General features: G+C 52.7%; 1 protein-coding gene across 1 annotated transcript in view; it reads left to right on the forward strand.

The window, feature by feature from the left end:
* ADCY10 (adenylate cyclase 10) overlaps positions 1 to 20,163 on the forward strand; it is a 57,447-nt gene that overhangs the window by 3,729 nt on the left and 33,555 nt on the right. The window contains exons 4-17 of the mRNA XM_081297524.1: positions 739 to 777; positions 869 to 1,012; positions 2,235 to 2,440; positions 4,310 to 4,403; positions 5,785 to 5,873; positions 8,573 to 8,764; positions 10,367 to 10,485; positions 10,851 to 10,927; positions 12,738 to 12,927; positions 13,218 to 13,273; positions 15,506 to 15,659; positions 17,604 to 17,796; positions 18,785 to 18,871; positions 19,324 to 19,598. Coding sequence (XP_081153650.1) covers positions 739 to 777; positions 869 to 1,012; positions 2,235 to 2,440; positions 4,310 to 4,403; positions 5,785 to 5,873; positions 8,573 to 8,764; positions 10,367 to 10,485; positions 10,851 to 10,927; positions 12,738 to 12,927; positions 13,218 to 13,273; positions 15,506 to 15,659; positions 17,604 to 17,796; positions 18,785 to 18,871; positions 19,324 to 19,598 — 1,915 coding nt within the window. The remainder of the gene's footprint in view (positions 1 to 738; positions 778 to 868; positions 1,013 to 2,234; positions 2,441 to 4,309; positions 4,404 to 5,784; positions 5,874 to 8,572; positions 8,765 to 10,366; positions 10,486 to 10,850; positions 10,928 to 12,737; positions 12,928 to 13,217; positions 13,274 to 15,505; positions 15,660 to 17,603; positions 17,797 to 18,784; positions 18,872 to 19,323; positions 19,599 to 20,163) is intronic.

Genomic DNA, 20,163 nt, shown 5'->3' on the forward strand with positions numbered 1-20,163 from the left:
CTCTTCTGAAATCTGCCCTCCATACAGCCCAGACTAAGGGAGAGCGTGAGCAGATCCCAGTGGCAAATAATGAAGCCAGGGCCAGGGTCTCCCCACCGTGTGTCCTGAAGCCCTCCCAGCGGGGTCAGGTCTCCTTTCCGCCTCTGCCGGCCTCTGGTTTGCAATGATAATTTGAACTGTTCATGAAGAGAAGGGTTTGCGGGTGGGGTGATCTCTATGCCCACAGGGCCATCGGCTCTGAGTTCCCTGGCAATGCCGTAAGGTCACCCTCTAGGCAGCGCTTCAGGCTCACAGAAGCAGACCTGGCCGATTCCTTCTGCACCCTGCTCAGCTCGGTAGCTCTCAGCAAGTCCGTGCAGACGCGCAGCTCAGAGAAGAAAATGTCCCTTTACAGCGCAGTGGAGACAAAAACAGCACAAACCCGCAATGACCCCGCGGACTGCCATCTCCCCACTTCCTGCCTCCTGTGCTGGTGGGGTCCTGTCACTTGGGCACACACATGTGCACACACACTCACACAAGCCCACCTTGTCCCCGGAGGAGGGCAGCCATCCCCATAGGCACAGAGTGGAGCCCTGAGGCCTGGCCCAGCGTGCTCCTGAGGGCCTGGAGGCACCGCTGGGCCTGGCGGGAGGTGTCTTGAGACCAAGCCTGTCCTCCGAGCTGCTGCACCTGTGGCAAGGACCCCGTGGCCAGTGGCGGAGGCAGAGCGAGCTGACCCCCCTTGTCTTTCCTCAGAAGTGCTGATGTTCGGGGGAGACATCCTGAAGTTTGCAGGTATGGAGGACGCACGGGGGGCTGGCTGAGAGTGCACCTCACAAAAGCTGCCCTCCACCCAGGCCCCAAGTCCCGCGTGTCTCTCCCAAAGGTGACGCGCTGCTGGCGCTGTGGAAGGTGGAGCGGAAGCAGCTGAAGAACATCATCACCGTGGTGATCAAGTGCAGCCTGGAGATCCACGGGCTGTTCGAGGCCCAGGAGGTTGAGGAAGGGCTGGACGTCCGCGTGAAGATAGGTGAGCTCCTGGGCGGCTACAGGGGCCCAGGCAGGGCCGGAGAGGGTGGCCTGGAGGCGGGCGGAGTGCCGTGCGCCACCTGAGAGAATGTGGGCCGGCCGTGACGCTGCCCGGTGGACTACCACAAAAGCAGCATGGCTCCTTCAGTAGCTGGCACACGGGCACCGCCGAGCAGAGGGCCCTGGTTAGAGCCGCGGCTGGCATCACTCTATGTCGCTGTTTCTCGAGATCGCGTGGCATTAAGCACAACTGCGGGTAGCTTGCCATTGGGTAGATTCAGCGAGGACATCAGATGGGCCACCTGTCCCCCTTGTAGGAATGATGTGCAACAACAGCCCGACCACGGCTCCCGCTGTCTCAGCACTCCCTGAGGTCAGGCGGAGTGTGGCTCCTGCCGCTGTGTTCCCACAGTGCTGCGGACACTACGCAGCCAGCTCTTCCCCTTGACCATCATCCCAGGGTGCAGGCATCGTTGTGCCCATTTCACAGGCGAGGAATGGGATCCTGCGGTGCAAACCATGAGTCACAGAGCAACGTAGCGGATGTTGGTGTCAGTGTCCGCGCGGCTAAACCCTTTACCCCAGGAGCCTCTGTCAGAGCCGATGGGAACGTCAGAGGTCATCCAATTAACTGTTCCTCGCCTCCTTTAACCTCTGCCCCCTTTTGCTGTTATTTTAAATTTTCAAATAAATTACATGTTCTGTTGTGGAAAAAGAAAGCCCTCTTTTTGTTTTCCAAGTAAACACCTACAGAGACCGACCTAGAACCCTTCTTGAGAATGACAGGAGCCCCAGCCCTCAAGACTCCTTTCCCCTCCTCTCTGGCCATGTCTAAATGTGGGACATGGTTTCATTTTAGTTGAAGCCTCAATGTCTTATAAAATGAAAATCCTCCCCAAATCAGGATTATTAGAGTTGTTTTCTATTGCCATTATGTACAAATAAACCAAAGACCAGGTAAAATAACTTTGGGCATTGGTAGGGACATCTGGGGACAGAATTGTCACAGAAAGGCTAATACTAGTAGCTGAAATTTCTAGCTTCAACAAATGGGGCATTTCAGAAGACCTGAGCCTGGAAGGGACATTCTCTGATCCTTATGTAAAACTTTGTAAATGGGATTTGCCTTGAGGTAGAGGAGTCAAGATTCTGACTCCTCCAACAGCTTGTGCTGCTGGGAATCCCCAGGACTTGTGCCCACCTGTGGCTCCCCTGCTTGCCAGGGCTGGCTGCTGGCCACATCTCCATGCTGGTCTTTGGAGATGACACACGCAACTACTTCCTGGTGATTGGACAGGCGGTGGATGATGTGCGCCTTGCACAGAACATGGCCCGAATGAACGATGTCATTCTGTCACCCAACTGCTGGCAGCTCTGCGATCGGAACATGATTGAAATTGAGAGGATTCCGGATCAGAGAGCAGTTAAGGTAGGTGTGACTTGCTGCCTGCAGAACGTCCTGCCAGTTTGTGCCAGAGGTTGGTTCCCCAACAATCCTGGGCTGCAGAAGGGTGGAGCCAGTCTGGGCTAGACTAAGTGGGCTTTGGCTTAGGAGCCAGGTTGGTGGGCTGAGGAAGAAAGGAGGCTTACTGTGGTCGCCTAAGGATGTGGAATTGAGGTACTGAGGTCCTCGGCAGGGGCAGGGGCCAGGACGGTTAGTGACCTTGCTTGAGGAAGGATCTGCTGGCTGTTACCTGGGAGCAGAGGGACTTGTTTTGAGGGCGCCATTGGCCCTATTATCACTACCCAGCACCCTCCTACCCAGGGCTAATGCTCACTAGCATGAGGACTGGAGGTAAGGATGACAGCCAGGCCACTGGAGGGAGGACAGGCCTCTATCTTGCCCGAACTGTCCTTGCAAAATGGCTAGTTAGAGAATCGGTGCCTTGAAGACAGATGTGGTGGTTCACACCTGTAATCCCAGCAACTCTGGAGGCCGAGACAGGAGGATTGAAAGTTCAAAGCCAGCCTCAGCAAATTAGCAAGGCCCTGTCTCAAAAAAAAATATAAAAGAGGGCTGGGGTGTGTCTCCATGGTTAAGCGCCCCTGGGTTCAGACCCCGGTACCCTGTGCTTTGAGAGTGTGAAAAGGGAGGAGAGCTGAGTGGGCAGGGAGGGGCTGGCACCACGGAGATGAGGCCCAGGTGGGAGGCACTCCCGCCCGGGACATCCTTCCACCACCCTCCCACCACAGACCCCCCCCCCTCCTGCTCCTCCTCAGTCCATGCCCAAGCCAGGAGCCAGCTGGCTAGGGCAGCCATGTCCCCACCTGCCGTCATTTTCACACCTTTCAAAACGGTTTTAATTTTGAATTGATTTTAGACTCTCAGAAAAGTTATAAAAATACAGTTTGCACATATTCTCACTATCAAACAAAGTATGTGTTTGGGGGCAGAGAAGGCAGAATACTCCAGAGGCTGGGCATGGGGTGGGGTGCACCCTGTCGTCCCAGCTCAGGAGGCTGAGGCAGGAGGACAAGGCCAGCCTCATCAACCTCAGTGACTTAGTGAGAACTTGTCTCAAAATGTAAAAAGGACTGGGATCTAGCTCAGGGGTAAAGTTAAATCCTCAGTACCAAAAATAAAAAAAATAAATAAAATCTTTAAAAAAAGAAAGAAAGAGGGAAGATTTCAATGCTCAGTATATATACCCAGATACACAGAGGGCCCTTCGGAGGACTAACCTTTATATCTTTGGCCAAGTTTCCCTTGATGAAAGAGCATTGTGCGGATCTGTTTGTGTTTGTTCTTGTGCCCCCATTTCTTGACACACCCACAATGCACCTTGGCTATGGTTCTCCCACTCTTCTTCTTTTTTTAGGGGGGGGATGCTGGGGATTGAACCCAGGGGTGCTTTACCACTGAGCTACATCACCAGTCCTTTTTATTTTTTATTGTGAGACAGGGTCTTGCTCAGCTGCTGAGGCTGGCCTCAAGCTCTGATTCTCCTGCCTCAGCCTTCCCAGTTGCTGGGATCACAGCGAGTGCCACGGTGCCCAGGTGAACATTGAAATCTTAATGAATAGTTGGAGAAACTTTTAAATTTTTCTCTTTGGAGCTGAAGATGGAACTCAGCCTCCCACATGTAAGCACATGCTCTCTCTGAGCTAAAACCCCAACCTCTAAATTTTTTACTTAAATTTTCAGTTTTATAAATTAAAGATCCTTTGTGTTTAAGAACACCAATCACTGTTTACCTAGACACGCAAGAGCATATTCCCGAATTTCTACTGGAAATTCACACTAAAGGACCAGATAACCCTCAGAACAAGTGAAAACTTCTCTTTTTCTTTTATTTAGGTTAACTTCTTAAAACCACCCCCTTCTTTTAACTTTGAGGAATTTTTCACGAAATGTATGACCTTCATGGATTATTATCCTGGTGAACACAAAAGTAAGTACCCTCCATGTAGGTGACCCCTTGCTCCTCAACACAACTCCTGGTCCTACCAGCAACCCAGGGACCTGCTTCGCGTCCCCTAGAAGAGCAGTTCTCAGTAGCACCCTCTCCCTGGACACTGGTCCCCATCCTCATCTTCCAAGCTTTGGCCAAGTTTCCCTTGATGAAAGAAAAAGTGAAGCCTCTTTGAATCCGACTCAAGCCTCAGACCTCTCTGAAGAGCATCGTGTGGATCTGTTTGTGCTTGTCCTTGTGCCCCATTTCTTGACGCACCCACAGTGCACCTTGGCTATGGTTCTCCACTCTTCAGTCCTCTATTTCTTCTTTATTTTAGTTGTTTGGAGGCTGGGTTGTGCTGGGTTGCCTGGCTCACCACAGCTGGGCTCCAGCCATCCTCCTGCTTCAGCCTCCTGAGCAGCCGGGTCAGGCGTGCCCAGACTGAGCCACTGACACCCTGTCCCTGCTCTCAAGCTGCTGCCCTCTTCCCTGTCTGGGGCTGCTTCTCGGCCACCAGTAAGCCCAGCTCAATGGCTTCCTCTCCAGCCTCGCCCGAGGTGGTTCATCTCAGATTGCTCTTTTTCTTGAGGCTGTTTCTCCATTTCCTCATCAGAGGACAAAATTAGAACAATTTAGAGATCACCATTGGCTGTAGTCGGCGAGTCCAGAATCCACAACACCTGGTTCCATAAAGGAGAGTAAGCGTTCCGAGGAGGGGCGCAGACCGAGTTGGTTTTGTAAAGAGATAAGGGCTGTGGAAGCAGGATCAAAGCAGAACAAGCGACTGGTCATTTCAAAGTGACTTTCTTGGGAAGCAGGGCCAAGGAGACAGACAGAAAAATAGCATCCATAGGCCTCGAGCGCCTTTTCATGTGTCAATTGTGCCAATTGACACTGTTCTGTGGGGAGAGTTTGCTGATCCCTCTTGTCCTGATTCTCCCAGAAGGTCAGAGACGCAGCTTAGTTTCAGCTGGGGACCTGGAGCTTCATGACAAGTGGCTCCCTTTTGACCTAGCCCAGTCAGGCCCCTGTAGGAGCTTAGTCCAAAACAAAGGCCTCCTGCGGTTTCCTTCAGCAGTCACCAGCCCGTTCCGCCCTCCTGCTGTCCTTGCCTGTCATTCCTGCCCTTCTGCCCTTCTGACTGCATCCTCCTCTAGGGTCATGCGCTCTGTCCACTCCCACCCCTTTGGCTGTAGCTTTAGATGAAGCCCAGAGGCATCACCTCCCCAAGTTCCAAAGCACGATGAAAGTGAGATCGAGGTTTAGAGCTACATGCAGCTGAATTTTGGGAAACCCAAGCCTGGAAGAACGTGGGTGTCCCTTGGCCAAGGGACCAGAGCCTCCCTTGCTAAGTCCACCCCTCCTCCTGCCCTCCTAGACTTCCTGAGGCTTGCCTGCATCCTGGATTCTGATCCTAAACTGGAGATGTCCCTACAAAAGTATGTGATGGAAAACATTTTGAAGCAGGTATGTTCATAATTGAATTTTTGGCTTTTACTAATGGCTAGTAAAATTGTCTAGTGAAATTAGGACATTCTGTATATGGAGATGACAAACTTGAAATTCATTATTCAAACCAGGATACTACCTAGGTTGGGATGTTGGGCGTAGCTCAGTGGCAGACAGCTTGCATAGCATGTGCGAGGCCTTGGGTTCAGTCCCAGCACACAAAAAAAGATGAAAGTGGCCTTATTCGTAGATCCACTGTGACAACAAGCATCAACCAGAGGCCAGGCGCCGTGGGGCCCACCTATAATCCCAGCGGCTTGGAAGGCTGAGACAGGAGGATCTCAAGTTCAAAGTCAGCCTCTGCAGGAAGGCCCTAAGCAACACAGTGAGACCCTGTCTCTAAATAAAAAAATTAAAAGGGCTGGGGGTGTGGCTCAGTAGTTAAGCCCCTGGATTCAATCCCCAGTACAGTACAAAAAAGAAAGAAAGAAAGAAAGAAAGAAAGAAAGAAAGAAAGAAAGAAAGAAAGAAAGAAAGAAAGAAAGAAAAGAAGAAGAAAAGAAAAGCATCAGCCAGGCTGTGTTGCCTTATGCGACTGGACAGGCAGGAGGAGATGCAAGCAGGTGATGCAGGAGCACCCGTTCTGGGTGCCACAGGGCACACTGGAATACGTGAGTGTCAGGGCAGCATCTCTCCAAGGCCCTTGCATTAGTTTTGAGGCTTAACAGTATAGATAATTAGAACTCTTTAAACTACCCTCACCTCCCCAAAGCTTCCCTTTCCAATTCCCTTAGATCTGGACTTTCAAATCCACGATGCCACGGGAATCCCAACTAGCTCTCAGCACTCGCCACACGCCGGTCACTCTGCTATTGCATTTACTTATTTGTTTAGGTACCAGGGACCAAACCTAGGAGCACTTTACCTCTGAGCTACATCCTTTTTATTTTTTTATTTTGAGACAGGGTCTCGCTAAGCTGTAGAGGCTAGCCTCGGACGAGTTGCCCCAGTCCCCCGAGTAGCTGGGATTGCAGGCTGTACTGTCATGCCCAGCATAACCCTGTTTCACATGTGAGAAAACTAGTACTCCTGTAGTATAAGAGGTGCTGCTGGGATTTTGACCCTGGTCTGAATGAATACTACAGTTCTGACGTACATCTGTTTTAATCCTATCAAAATGCAGTTGTGTCCTCCAGGACATTTTTGTACGACCAGCTTGACCTGTGATTAGAGGCCTCCGTGGTGTGTGGGGATTGAAAAGGTATTAGAACACACCTCCCACGGTCAGCCCAGTGTGGAAACTGCCTGCAGTGTCAGGGGCTGGTGCGGGGCAGAACCACTCAGCAAGCAGGAGACCCACCAAGGCCCAAGAGCCGGTCATTGTCTGCAGCCAGGGCAGGAGCAGGAGCACTGGGACCACCCCATCTCCCCCAGGCAGGGCGCTGGCCAGCAGGGTTTGGGTTGGGAAAACGCCCACACACTCACATCACACACGGAGGAGGGCACCTTCCTGAGACCTGCAGCTCCAGGTCATGGTCACCTGTCCAAGAACCCAGGCGGGGACACCTCGGGGGAGAATTCATTATTATAGAGTCCTTTCTGGGTCCTGTAGAAGGAGTGAGCCAGCGACTCTGACTCCGTGATCAGGGCTGGTTCCTTGCGAGCTTCTCTGCAGGGCTGCGTCTGCCCCAAACAGAACACCAAACATCTTGAAAGGAGCACAGCTGCCAACAGGGGTGGTTGCCCCTAAAGTCACCTGCCTAGCAGCAAATGCTGGTGTGGCTATTGTCCTACCCTGGAGAAAGTCACTTCCTACACCCGTCCCCACCGCCCCAAGGGACAAAACAAATTATGCTTTATTTGGGGCAACCAGGTGGGAGCAAGGTCTGCAGGAGGGATAGGGAATCAGGGTGACTCCCAGGGAAAAGGAGCACTCGCGGGTGATAACGAAGGAACACCTGGTAAGAGGTCCAAGTATATGCGCGCTCCTGACTTCCGTGCCACCTGTGGGTGACTTGCAGCAGAGAGGGGACCTAGATGAACTACCGGAGAGGCAGGAGCTGGTGCCGCGTGCACTACTGGAGTAGGGTCTGCAGAGTTGGATTCTAGTCTGCGGCTCTCTCCTTACAGGACCTTGGGGGAACTGTGACACTTCTCCATGTATTATCTGATCTGTAAAATGGGAAAAATAAAACTGATTTTATTTTGCCTGAAGAGAGAGAGAATGTAATGTGAAAATCTTCCAGAAGCCACAGGGTTATGAAAAGGCTGAATTACATAGTGCGCTTTTGTTTGCTTCTGGAGGTGCTGGGAAGGCATCCAGGGCTCTTTGCATGCTAGTCAGGAGTTCTACCAGGGCTGCAACCCCAAGCCCTAGCTTGACAGTCTTATCCTACTGTCAGAAAAAGAGAGGCCATGAGAACAACAGCTCTTCCCCCTGTCCTGAGGCCTCACAATGGCATGTGGGAGCTGGTCCTTGGGGAGATGGAGTGGTTGCTGGCTGGACATCCCAAGGGGTAGACCCCACTCCAGGCCACTCCCATCAGCTCAGCTCCGGGAGGCTGGCTCTGCGGGCGACCTCACACACCCTGACAGCTTCAGCTTCCTGGCCTCTCCAGGCTGCTTTCCTCCCAGGGACAATCTGGGTGTGGGGCGGGGGTGACGTAGCCAGGAAGGGTCCACCGCAAGGGCCCAGAAAGCTGCTTTGTACCCTGCAGATCGACGACAAACAACTTGGGGGCTATTTGTCTGAGCTTCGCCCGGTGACAATTGTGTTCGTGAACCTGATGTTTAAAGAGCAAGACAAAGCAGAGGTCATAGGCACGGCCATCCAGGATGCCTGTGTGCACATCACTTCTGTCCTGAAGGTCTTCCGAGGCCAGATCAATAAAGTCTTCATGTTCGACAAGGTAAACATGAGCTAAGGGATGGAACCTGCCAGCAGATGAGGTCAGTGTCCATGGCCAAGCTTGTTGGCCAGTGGAGGGGACAGACAGGTGGAAATCTGACCTAGTGGTGTCAGTCTCTGTGCGTGGCACCCGCTGGGTGCCAGGTACTGCCCCGGTACTTTGCACACGTGCACTCCTTTCCTTCTCGCGACTGCTCCAAGCAATAGGTGCTGTTGTCGTTGTCCCCATTCTGGAGGCCTGGATCCTGAGACAAGTGGGGACAGGGCTCAGACCTGGGCGGTCTGCCTTCCCGGTCTGCTCCCCAGGCTCAGCTCCCTCTCCCTGCTCCTACAGCTCCAGCCCACTGTGTAAGGTGATTCCCAGGGATTTAGGGCCGAGCTAGGAAGTGTGTCCCCAGGAGCTGGTTCCTGTGGGGCCGCCTGCCACATCAGGGGCCACCTGCCACATCAGGGGCCACCTGCCACATCAGGGGCCCCACCTGCCACCTCAGGGACTCCACCTGCCACCTCAGGGACTCCACCTGCCACCTCAGGGCCCGCCTGCCACATCAGGGGCCCCACCTGCCACATCAGGGGCCTCACCTGCCACCTCAGGGGCCCCACCTGCCACATCAGGGGCCCCACCTGCCACATCAGGGCCGCCTGCCACATCAGGGGCCCCGCCTGCCACATCAGGGGCCCCGCCTGCCACATCAGGGCCTGCCTGCCACATCAGAGCCCCGCCTGCCACATCAGGGCCGCCTGCCACATTAGGGCCGCCTGCCACATCAGGGCCCCACCTGCCACATCAGGGGCCCCATCTGCCACATCAGGGGCCCCACCTGCCACATCAGGGGCCCCATCTGCCACATCAGGGGCCCCACCTGCCACATCAGGGCCGCCTGCCACATCAGCGTTTGCATCTGTGGCTCATCTCCGGCTCTCAAGTGCCTGTTTACTGTTCTCAGTCGGGTCTTGGGTCTGTTCTGTGAGGGATGAGTGACCTGAGAAGTGGTGGTGAGAACTGACTCCCTGTGTCTTAAGAGCAGGGCACGTGACCTGCCCCTCCTCTGCTCACTCCTCCAGCAGGCATTCAGTGGGCATTTCACAGAGGCTGCAGCCACTGAGCTCCCTCTGCCAGCTCAGCTGGGCGGGGCCATGGACTGTGAGAACTGCAGGAATTCCAAGGCGCCCACTTCACCGTCCGTCCCCTCAGGAGGGTCCAAGAGCCCAGGGTCTCAGAGAGCAGTCTGTGAAGTCTCTCAGGCAAGGCTCCCAGGGTACGGTGAGACCCCAGCGAGTCACTGAGCATCTCTGAGCCTTGGCTCGTTACCTGCTGCTCCTCTTTCGTTGTTGAGTGATTGAGAAGGGCTCTGGCCGTGCTGCCCACAGGATGGTCTCCACCGGAGACAGGCAGAGTGCAGAATTCCTAGTTGCCAACCTGGCGCCTTCTGCTCTGCGCCCTCTGACTAACTTAGAGCCCGTGGCGTAAGACGTGGGCTACAGGAGAGCAGACAGGAGGGGGTGCCCAAAGGGACGGGCACTAGAGGAAGTCCCACTAGAGACTGGAAGTGGCTCCAGGGCTGGGAGTCCAGTGCCACTGGCCTCGTTGACTCCCCCGCAGGGCTGCTCCTTCCTCTGCGTCTTTGGCTTCCCGGGGGAGAAGGCCCCTGACGAGTTCTCCCACGCCTTGGAGAGTGCTGTGGATATATTCGACTTCTGCTCTCAGGTCCACAAGATCCAGTGAGTGTTGACCCTGACCCCACCTGGGGGCCCTGACCCTTTGAAAATATATGGGGGTGCTGGGAATACAGCCCAGTTGGTGGAGTGCTGCCCCGCAGGCACCAGGCCCTGGGTTCAATCCCTAGCACCACACACAAAAAAGATATGGGGGTGGGGCCCAGGACCGAGAAGGAGGAGGAAAAGAATTCAGGGCCCATTTCTGGGCCTCGTCCCTCCTGCTCCTCTCCAGGCCAGGTGCAGTTGCCCTACACGGATCCCGCCTGGGAGAGCCACCGCTGGGTCCCCCTTCACCATCCCCCTCCCAGGCCTCTTTGCTCCTGTCATTCTGGAAGTGCTCATTATCTACCCCTCCCCCACCACGCCAGCACCGTGTCCATCGGCGTTGCCAGTGGGGTCGTCTTCTGTGGCATCGTGGGGCACACCGTGAGGCACGAGTACACGGGTGAGCCCCCGCAGCCCGAGCGCTGGCCCTGGGCGGAGCAGCAGGGAGCCCAGCAGGAGCGCTGTCCCTGAGAGCTCTGTGTGGGACAAGGCGCTGGAGGGAGGAGCCGGTGGCCCTACCCATGGAGTGGGGCTTTTGTAATCATGCCCTCGCTCTTGGAATAGGTCAGGACCCCTTCTTAAAATGATGACTATTGGCATTTCTGAAAATAACACCACCTTCACGGAAGAGGAGGGACAAGTAGCTGAGATCCCTACTCCCCTTCCTCCCGCGAGGTTCAGCAATCAGGCATCTAAAATGCTGGACACCCCCGAGCTCCCGAGATACTTATGTCCAAAGTGACACCATAAGATTTCCTTCAAGTAGTCCTCAGTGGGCAGTGGAGAGGCGGGGGTGGGGCAGGGTGGGCCGCGGGCATTGTTGATCTGGGCTTGAAGGCGAGGTGAAGCTCCCCAGCACAGAGTTTGTCAAAGGGCAGACTAGTTCAGAGATCATACAGGATCGGGCAAGGCTTCATTCTGTAAAACAGAGTGCGTGCTGAAGGGCAGAGCAGGCGGGAGACAGCAGACACAGAGCAAAAAGCAGATTGGTCCCTGGGTGGTGTCCTGGAAAGGCAGGACAGGGGACAATGGGGAAGTGCCTGACTGGTCAGCTTCAGGTCAGCTCTGGCCTAAGGACGAAGGCGGGGAGCCTCAGCGGCTTGCCACTGGGGCTGGCCCATTGGGGAACGAGCGTGTCCTGCTCCTGATTTTCCCTCAAGTCCAGATGGCAGCTTGGTGGGAGTACAGGGAGCTTTAGCATGGGGGAGTCTGTTTTGAGTTTTACTCTGGTTTCTGGGGGCCCAGTGCAAGAGCTTAGTCCAAAACAATGGCCTCCTATAATTTTTATTTGACAAGGTTTATAAAAGATGACCTGGCTGGGGTGTAACTCAGTAGTACTGAGTTTGCCTGGCATGTGTGAGGCCCTGTCTTTGGTCCCCAGCACCAGAAAAAAAAAAAAAAAAAAAAAAAACAAAATACAAGAAAGGAATGTTCATGTTAAAATGAAATATCTAATGCTCATTTAGTAGTAATATTAAATAAGTGCTTACAAGCAGCCAGGCACCACCCAAAGATGTGAGCATATATTAGCTCTTTTTTTTTTTTTTTTTTGGTGCTGGGGATCAAATCCAGGGCCTTGCTTGTGGCAGGCAAGACCCCTACCACCGAGCTGCGGCCCCGTCCCTGACTCATTAATCTCCACGATCCACTCTCTGAGATAGTAATAGTGTCATCCCGTCTGGTGGACAGGAAGCCGAAGCCCAAGTACCTGTGCGTGGTAGTTAGAGGCACTACAGGGCGTCCCCGCTCAAGGTTTCCCTCTGCGCGTCCTCCACGCACCCCGCTTCCAACCCCGTTGACTTCAGAAGCCACCGACTCAGGTCCACAAAGTGCACACGTGTCTGTGCCTGGTTTAGTTCAGTCCCATTGCGTGCTCTTCCCACGGTGGCAGAGGCCAACCAGAGCCCATGGGGAGGCGGTCAGGCCTGGCACCCAGCTTGCAGAGCCTCCCCGTGTCCCTGGTCCCCCCACCCAACAGTGTCCTCTGGGCCTCCCAAGTGAGGAATCGCTTCGCTGCTGGCTAAGTGAGTTCCATGTGGGCCATGAGTTTGTAGCTGTTGACTGACTGGATACTAGAAGGCCAAATGCTTGTGTCACTCATGAGTGGCAAGGGAGGTGACAGGTGAATGCCTTGGGATGACCCTCAAATGACATTCAGTTCAAGGGCTGTTTTTTTCCCCTGCTCTTTGACTCTCTCCTTCCTGTTGTAGTCATTGGTCAAAAAGTCAACATAGCCGCCAGGATGATGATGTACTACCCGGGAATCGTGACCTGTGACTCTGTCACCTACAACGGCAGCAACCTACCAGCCTACTTTTTTAAAGAGCTTCCAAAGAAAGCCATGAAAGGTGTTGGCGATTCTGGGCCCGTCTATCAGTGCTTGGGCCTGAATGAGAAAGTGTGAGTGTGGGTGGCCTCTCCCAGGGCCAGGACTCTGGGGTCCCTGTTGGATGTCTGGTCTGCCCAGGACCCTGCTACCAGAGCAGATGCAGCAGACATTCATTGAGCATGCGCAGGACTGTGGGCCTCTATCACCAAGTGGAGCTCCTCTCCCCTCCTGCGGCCCAGGGTCCCTGGATTCAGGGACAGACTCTTGCTGGAGATGGAAAGGGAGACTCCTGGGGACTAGAGCCAGGCGCTCTGGCCCTCATCTTCCCCATCTTAAATCTGACCTCTTTTCTTTCCTTCAGCATGTTTGGGATGGCATACCTCATCTGCAACAGAAATGAGGGCTACCCTTTGCTGGGTAGGTAGTAAGACTTGACTTGAAAAAAAAAACTTTTTTTTTTTTTTTGCAGGGCTGGGGACGAAGCCAAGGCCTTGTGCATGCTAGACAAGCACTCCACCACTGACTGACACCCAGCCCAAAACCACAGGACATCCAGAATAGTGTATCCATAAGAGCCTGCAGCTTATTATCACAAAATGAAAATAGAACCATACTCCAAGCCAAGAAAGAGACAAGTAGCAATACTCCAGGGACACTCACACGCGCTCTCCCACTTCCTTCCCCACGGACTTCTAACACCAGGATTACTTACACCTATTTAAAAATGTTACATAAGCCTAGTGTGTTGGCGTGTGCCTGGGCTCCCAGTTTCTTGGGAGGCTGAGGCAAGAGGATGGGAGGATGGCTTGAGTCCAGGTGTGCAGGGCCAGCCTGGACAACACAGCAAGAACCTGTGTCTTTTAAAATATATATAAAGATAAATAAATAAAGCATTATAAATACATAGATAGATAGATAGATATAGATAGATAGATGAGCCAGATGTGGTTTTTATCTATAATCCCAGCAACTAGGGAGGCTGAGGCAGGAGGATTGCAAGTTTGAGGCCAGTCTTGGCAAGTTAGTGAGGTCCTTAGCAACTTAACGAGACCCTGTCTCAAAATAAAAAAAAAAATAAAGAGAGCTAGGAATGATCTCAGTGGTAGAGAACCCCTCGGTTCCGTCCTCAGAACCACACACACACACACACACACACACACACATAGCCATACGGTGTGCAGAGTGGTTCTTGCTAATCTATATCCAGATACTTACATTACCAAGTAAAGCACACAGCTGCTTTTCCTAAAATGTCTACGCTTGGATTAATGGTCCTGGTTTCCCACAGATATTAGATAATATCTGAGTCTTTATCCATGAATTACAGATGGGTCCTCCACAATCTTCTGTCCCACAAAGAAGTGATAGTTGGCCCTTAGTCCCCAAGTATTTCTTCTGTTTGTCTTGATTGGTGCTGGGGACTGAACCCAGGGGCACTTACCCACTGAGCCACATCTCCAGGCTTTTTTTTTTTTTTTTAGAGAGAGAATTTTAAAATTTATTTTTTAGTTTTCAGTGGACACAACATCTTTGTTGGTATGTGGTGCTGAGGATCGAACCTGGGCCACACGCGTGCCAGGCGAGCACGCTACCACTTGAGCCACATCCCCAGCCCCATCTCCAGGCTTTTAAATTTTTTATTTAGAGACAGGGTCTTGCTACGTTGCTTAGGACCTCACGAACATGGTCCTGCGTTAGCCTCCCAAGCTGCTGGGATTACAGGTGCTCCCCAGCACCCATCTTGTCCCTCAGTCTCTTGACAGAAATGCTCCATGTTTTGAAATCATGGTCCTTTTGCCTCTCTCCTACCACCCAAGTTTCAAGGGCTGTGAGCTGAGCTTGTATTTAAAAACACAAGAAAAATAACAGTGACAGGGTTGGAACCCAAGGTGATTTTTATTTTGCTCTTTTTTCCTTCTCCTGAGTTTCCCATATTTTCCACAGTGAGCAAGTGTTAGTTTTATAATCAGGAAAAAAAATTTTTACTTTTAAAAATAATTTAGGTTGCCCTTATGGTGATAATAATGTGTATGACTTCTGGAGGTGAATTGGACTTCTTAACCCTAATGACGCTTCTTAGCGGCCCTGAGACAACGCGGTTTGCATTTATGAGGGAAGATTTCCTTCATCACAGAATTGGAAATAAGACTGTTTTCTCTATATTTGTTCAGCATTAGAGCTCTAATCTCAATAAATCTATAGTTTACTACTAGTGTGATGTACAAAGAAAAAGCAAGCTTTAGTATTAATAGACTTGGTTTAATTCCATTTAGTATGAGCAGATTAAATGGAATTATGATTAGTTTAAAATAATACTGTTACTGGGGGCTGGCTTGTAGCTCAGTTCCAAAGCTCTTGCCTAGCGTGCAAGAGGCTCTGGGGTTCCATCCCAAGCACAGGAAAAAAAAATCAACTTTCTTTTACAACTGTGGTACTAAAATACAACTGAAAAATCACCTTGTTAACTGGAAAATTCTCGAGAAAGATTTTTAAAAGTTTGCAGGGCCTCAGTAAAGTCTGAACCATGCCATGTAAATTCCTAGGATAGTCTTGGAAGGGGTGTCCCTCTGTGCTTTTTTAAAATATCTGGACTTCTTTGTGTTGCTGATTTTGCTCCTCTTTTTTAAAAAAAATAAATAAAAACAATAGGGCGTGATAAAGAGATCAGATACTTTATGCGTACCATGAAGGAATTCTTGATGTCTAACTGCAGCCGAATCCTAATGTACGAAGGATTATTTGGATATGGAAAAAGCCAGATACTTATGGAAATCGAGTACCTGGCTCAAGGTGAGAACCACAGGTGAGTCCTGGGAATTCTCTCTCCTTGTCAGAGGTCCTGCCCGCTTAGAGCAGCTCCATTTACTTGGCATTTCTGTAGTTTTGGGGAGATATGACCCTGCACCAAATAGATGATGATGAGTATTTTGGGGTCATATGACCCTGTGCCAAATTTGATGATGAATTAACAAGATTAATTCTTTTTGTTTTGGTGGTGCTGAGAATTTTACCCAGGGCTTCATGCATGCTAGGGAAGTGCTCTACCACCCAGCCACATCCCCAGCCCTGATAAATATTTTGAACTAAGGAAAAGAGAATCTTTCTGGTCTGGTTGCTGGAAATCCTGATTTGAAGCCAGGAGGGGCTTGGGTATTTTAAACTTCCTAAATAATCCCAACATGCCCACAGGTTGAGGACCACGAGCATAGACATTGTGATCAGGGCTAGATTTCGCCAGCAGAACACACACACGTTTGTCACCCTGTTAGTGGAACAGTGACGGTCCTGGGGACTTGCTCCGGAAGGCGAGGCCAACATAATATATCTTACACTGTTCCTCTATCTTCATGTGTCGAGTGTGGAAGGCCCTTTCTGGGACAGTCTGCCTGGCCCCTTGCAGAAGTGACAGTAATGATGGCCACAAGGATGACTATGGTGTCTCACACAGCTTTTCCCTCTAAGGGGTGAAGGGGAAACTACTTGCTGACCCCTGTATTTCTATCACTCCTCAATGTCAGGCCTGAGAAAAGCCCGTTTCAAAACCCTGCCCGCTGCCAGGGCTGATCCACAGCAGGGGGGAGGCGTTCCTTCACGTAGGCACGTACCAAGTCCCACAGGATCCGGGACCACTGAGGGCTGTGCAGGTCACCAGAGAACCGCAGACGGGGCGGCTTGACAACAGGGAAGCCGGTCTCACAGTTCTGGGGGCCCAGCCAAGGGTCCAGGCAGCAGCTGAGCTGCTCCCTCCTGGGTCGAGGAAGAAGACCTCTCCCAGGCCTTTCTCCTGGCTTCTGGCAGTTTGCCGCCCCGTCTGATGCTATTTGGCTTGTGGAAGCGTCACCCAGACGTCTGCGTTGGTCTGCACGTGGCAGCCTCCCCTGTAGTCTCTGTGTCCAAACTTCCCCTTTTCATAAGGACACCAGACAAGGTGGTTTGGGGACCCAGCCATCTCTAATAAGGTCTCATCTTAACTAATCCCTCTCTAACCTTCCTGTTCTCAAATGAGCAATCCCTGGGGCCACGACTTCAGCACAAGGACTTGGGGGGACAGGTCAATGATCCCGAGCAATACCTGATCCCTGCCCTCAGGGAAAAGGGAATGTGACCCAGCCTTGGGCAGCAAGGAGGGTCTCCAGGAGCAGCCTAAGAGGACTAACAGATGAACAGCCATGAGGGGCCACGTGGGGCCACCAGCAACACCAGGGACACTCAGGATGCACGGGTGACCTCAGCAAAGGTGGCGAGGATGCATCCGCTTGCTGGCAGTGAAGGAAGGTCACTAGGCAGAGAGCAGGGCTGACGGTGAGACCTCGGGAAGTCTCGCGTCACAGAAGGGAGCGTGGACGCAGGCCTTTAGGCAGTGGGAACCATGAACAGCTCCTGGTCTGCGTGATCCAGTGGGGTCGGCCACCCCTCCCAGGACTGGGCTCAGGCCAGGGCCCTGTGCGGAGATAAGCGCTCCTCCACGGAGCAACACCTTCAGCCCAGTGGGCAACCAGCCAGCTCCCTCAGGCTCCTGAGGGGCGCCTCTGTCAGATCCATGGGGCAGGGGCAGGGACAGCCAGGCCAGGTGGCGGGAGCTGGGTGCACAGTGGAAGAGGAACGTCGGCAGCAGAAAGCGGCCGCTGCCACGGAGCTTGGAGAGTCTGTCGTCGCGGCCGAACCAGAGTCAGGGCTCCTCGTCACTTCGGTGTTTCTGAAAACCGTGAGCCAAACTCTCTTCTGACTCTTGGTTTCTCATGAACAGAACCATTGCTATCGCGTTGACTAAGATCAGCTTCCCTCAGAACTTTTACACCGTCCAGATACTCATGGCCAACGTGCTGGGTCTGGACACTTGCAGACACTACAAGGAGCGGCAGACCAACCTTCAAAGCAGAGTCAGGAGGCTGCTGGACGAGAAGTTCCACTGTCTCCTCAACGACATCTTCCACGTCCAGGTACCCGCTAGGACTGGGCTCTGCGGGAAGGGCCACAGGGCAAGCACAGCCGCTCCTTGAGCCTTCGTGATTGACATCTCCTTGGCTTTATTACCCTTGTCTCGCTAGAGCACCAGGTGGTGAGGAAGTAACTCCCAATCCTTCCTGAAAATCCACCATACTCTTTTCTTAACAGTACCAAGGTCCTAAGGGTTGAAGCCAGGGCTTTGCACATACTGTGTATGCACAGCTCTACCTCGAGCCACATCCCAGCCCCTACATCCACCTTCAGAAGACTTTCTGGAGGTATCTGGAAATACTACACTCAAGATGTCCCAAATGGCCCCCGGTTTTGTTGGTTTGTTTGTGTGTGGTACTGGAACTTGAACCCAGGGGTGCTCTGCCACAAAGCTACCTCACTGGCCTCTTTTAAAATCTCTACATTTTGGGCTGGGGATGTGGCTCAAGCGGTAGCGCGCTCGCCTTGCATGCGTGCGGCCCGGGTTCGATCCTCAGCACCACATACCAACAAAGATGTTGTGTCCGCCGAGAACTAAAAAATAAATATTAAAAATTCTCTCTCTCTCTGTGTCTCTCACTCTCTCTTTAAAAAAAAAAAAAATCTCTACATTTTATTTTGAGACTGGGTCTCACCAAGTTGCCCAGGTTGGCCTTGAACTTCTGATCCTCCTGCCTCAGCCTCCTGAGTGGCTGGGATCACAGGTGTGTGCCAGTGCGCCTGGCTCATGGCCACCTGTTGGGTGTTTTTCTTTCCTCTCCAGCCTGAGCACAGGTCACTTTCTCCCACAACTGACTGCCCACGCAGACACTGGGTGTGTTCTCGTCTTCCCTTAGCTCAAGGACAGGCAATCAGGGCTGAAAGGACAGAAGGACATCCAAGGAGGGTCTCCCTCGAGGCACAAGCAGCTCAGTGGTTCGCCCAGGGTCACATAGCTGGAAGTTCCTTCGCTGTTTCCTGCACTCAGTGTTCTCATAATTTTTCATACAGTTCCCTATTTCTCGGGAGATTTCCAGGATGAGCACTTTGAGAAAGCAGAAGCAGTTGGAAGCACTGTTCATGAAGATCTTGGAACAGGTAAGAGCACCTGTGTGTCAGCCACTGGCCACCCGCCCAAGGGGCTCTGGCTCCAGGAAACATTTGGAAGTACGTGAAAGCTGGACCCAAAGTGCTTCCCTCTCTTCCAGTCTTCCAGCCTTGAGCTCAGCATCAATTCAGAATTTAAATAGACTCAGGAGTCCCTCAAGCCCACTCCTGGGGCTTGCCTCTCCTGCCTGCCTGACTTCCTTCCGTCCCATCATCATCATACCCAGGTTTGCCCAAATAAGAGTCCACTGGTCGTAACTGATATGAATTGTAAGTTGTTGAAATTCAGATTAATGCAGAGCTATTGAAAAGACAAAGATTCGGCTTGGTTCTTTCCCTTCACCGTCACGGACCCTCAGACTCCACGGAGGCGCCGCCTGCCACAGAGCACAAAGCCCTGAAGTCCTGCAGCATTTTTCTTTCTCTTTTGTCACCTTGTCCAGACAGTGAAGGAGGAAAGAATCATTTTCATCATCGATGAGGCTCAGTTTGTGGACGTGGCCTCCTGGACCTTCATGGAGAAGCTCATCCGGACGGTCCCCATCTTTATCATCATGTCCCTGTCGCCCTTCGTGGGCCTTCCCTGTGCGGCAGCCAGTGCCATCATGAAGAACAGGAACACCACTTACATCACCCTGGGGCCCTTGCAGCCCAGCGACATCCGCAACAAGCTCTGCCTGGACCTCAACGTGCGCAGCATCCCCAAAGAGCTGGAGACGTAAGTCATGCTTTCTGCCGCCCGCAGGTCATCAGATGCTCCAGGATGTGTCTGCAAATGCCTGTCCAGTGTTTTACTGGCCCTGCCTTTAGAGGGGCCGCATGCTGTGCCTGGTGGGGCGGTGCTGCTCACCTCTTCCTGTGGCTCCACACCCTGCTCAGCGGGTGTTTCCCATGCACCAAGCTGGACTTGGGTCTACCTGTTGTGGTCTACCCATGATAACAGTCACAGAAGGTGGTGGGAAAGGCAGGCTGTGGCCTGCCACCCACCACGTCCCCCGTGGCTGGCAGGTGTGTGTCTGTCTGTGGCAGCTGTCCAGGCTGACTCTCTGAGCTGCTCAGTGTGCCTCCACTGGGACCTTGAGATGAGCCCCTAACAGCACGCACTGGTTCTCTCTCAGGATGGAACCCAGGGTCTCGAGTACGCCAGCCAAGCACTCCAACACTGAGCTGCATCCCGGCCCTTTCTGTTTCCTTTAGAGACGGTCTCGCTAAGCTGCTTCTCTCTGTCCAGTAGCTGGAATTGCAGGCAGGTGCTGTCCCACCCAGACAACAGCGTCTCTCCT

This window comes from Spermophilus citellus (genome assembly GCF_964194105.1).
Source record: "Spermophilus citellus genome assembly, chromosome: 6".
NCBI classification, from domain to species: Eukaryota; Metazoa; Chordata; class Mammalia; order Rodentia; family Sciuridae; genus Spermophilus; species Spermophilus citellus.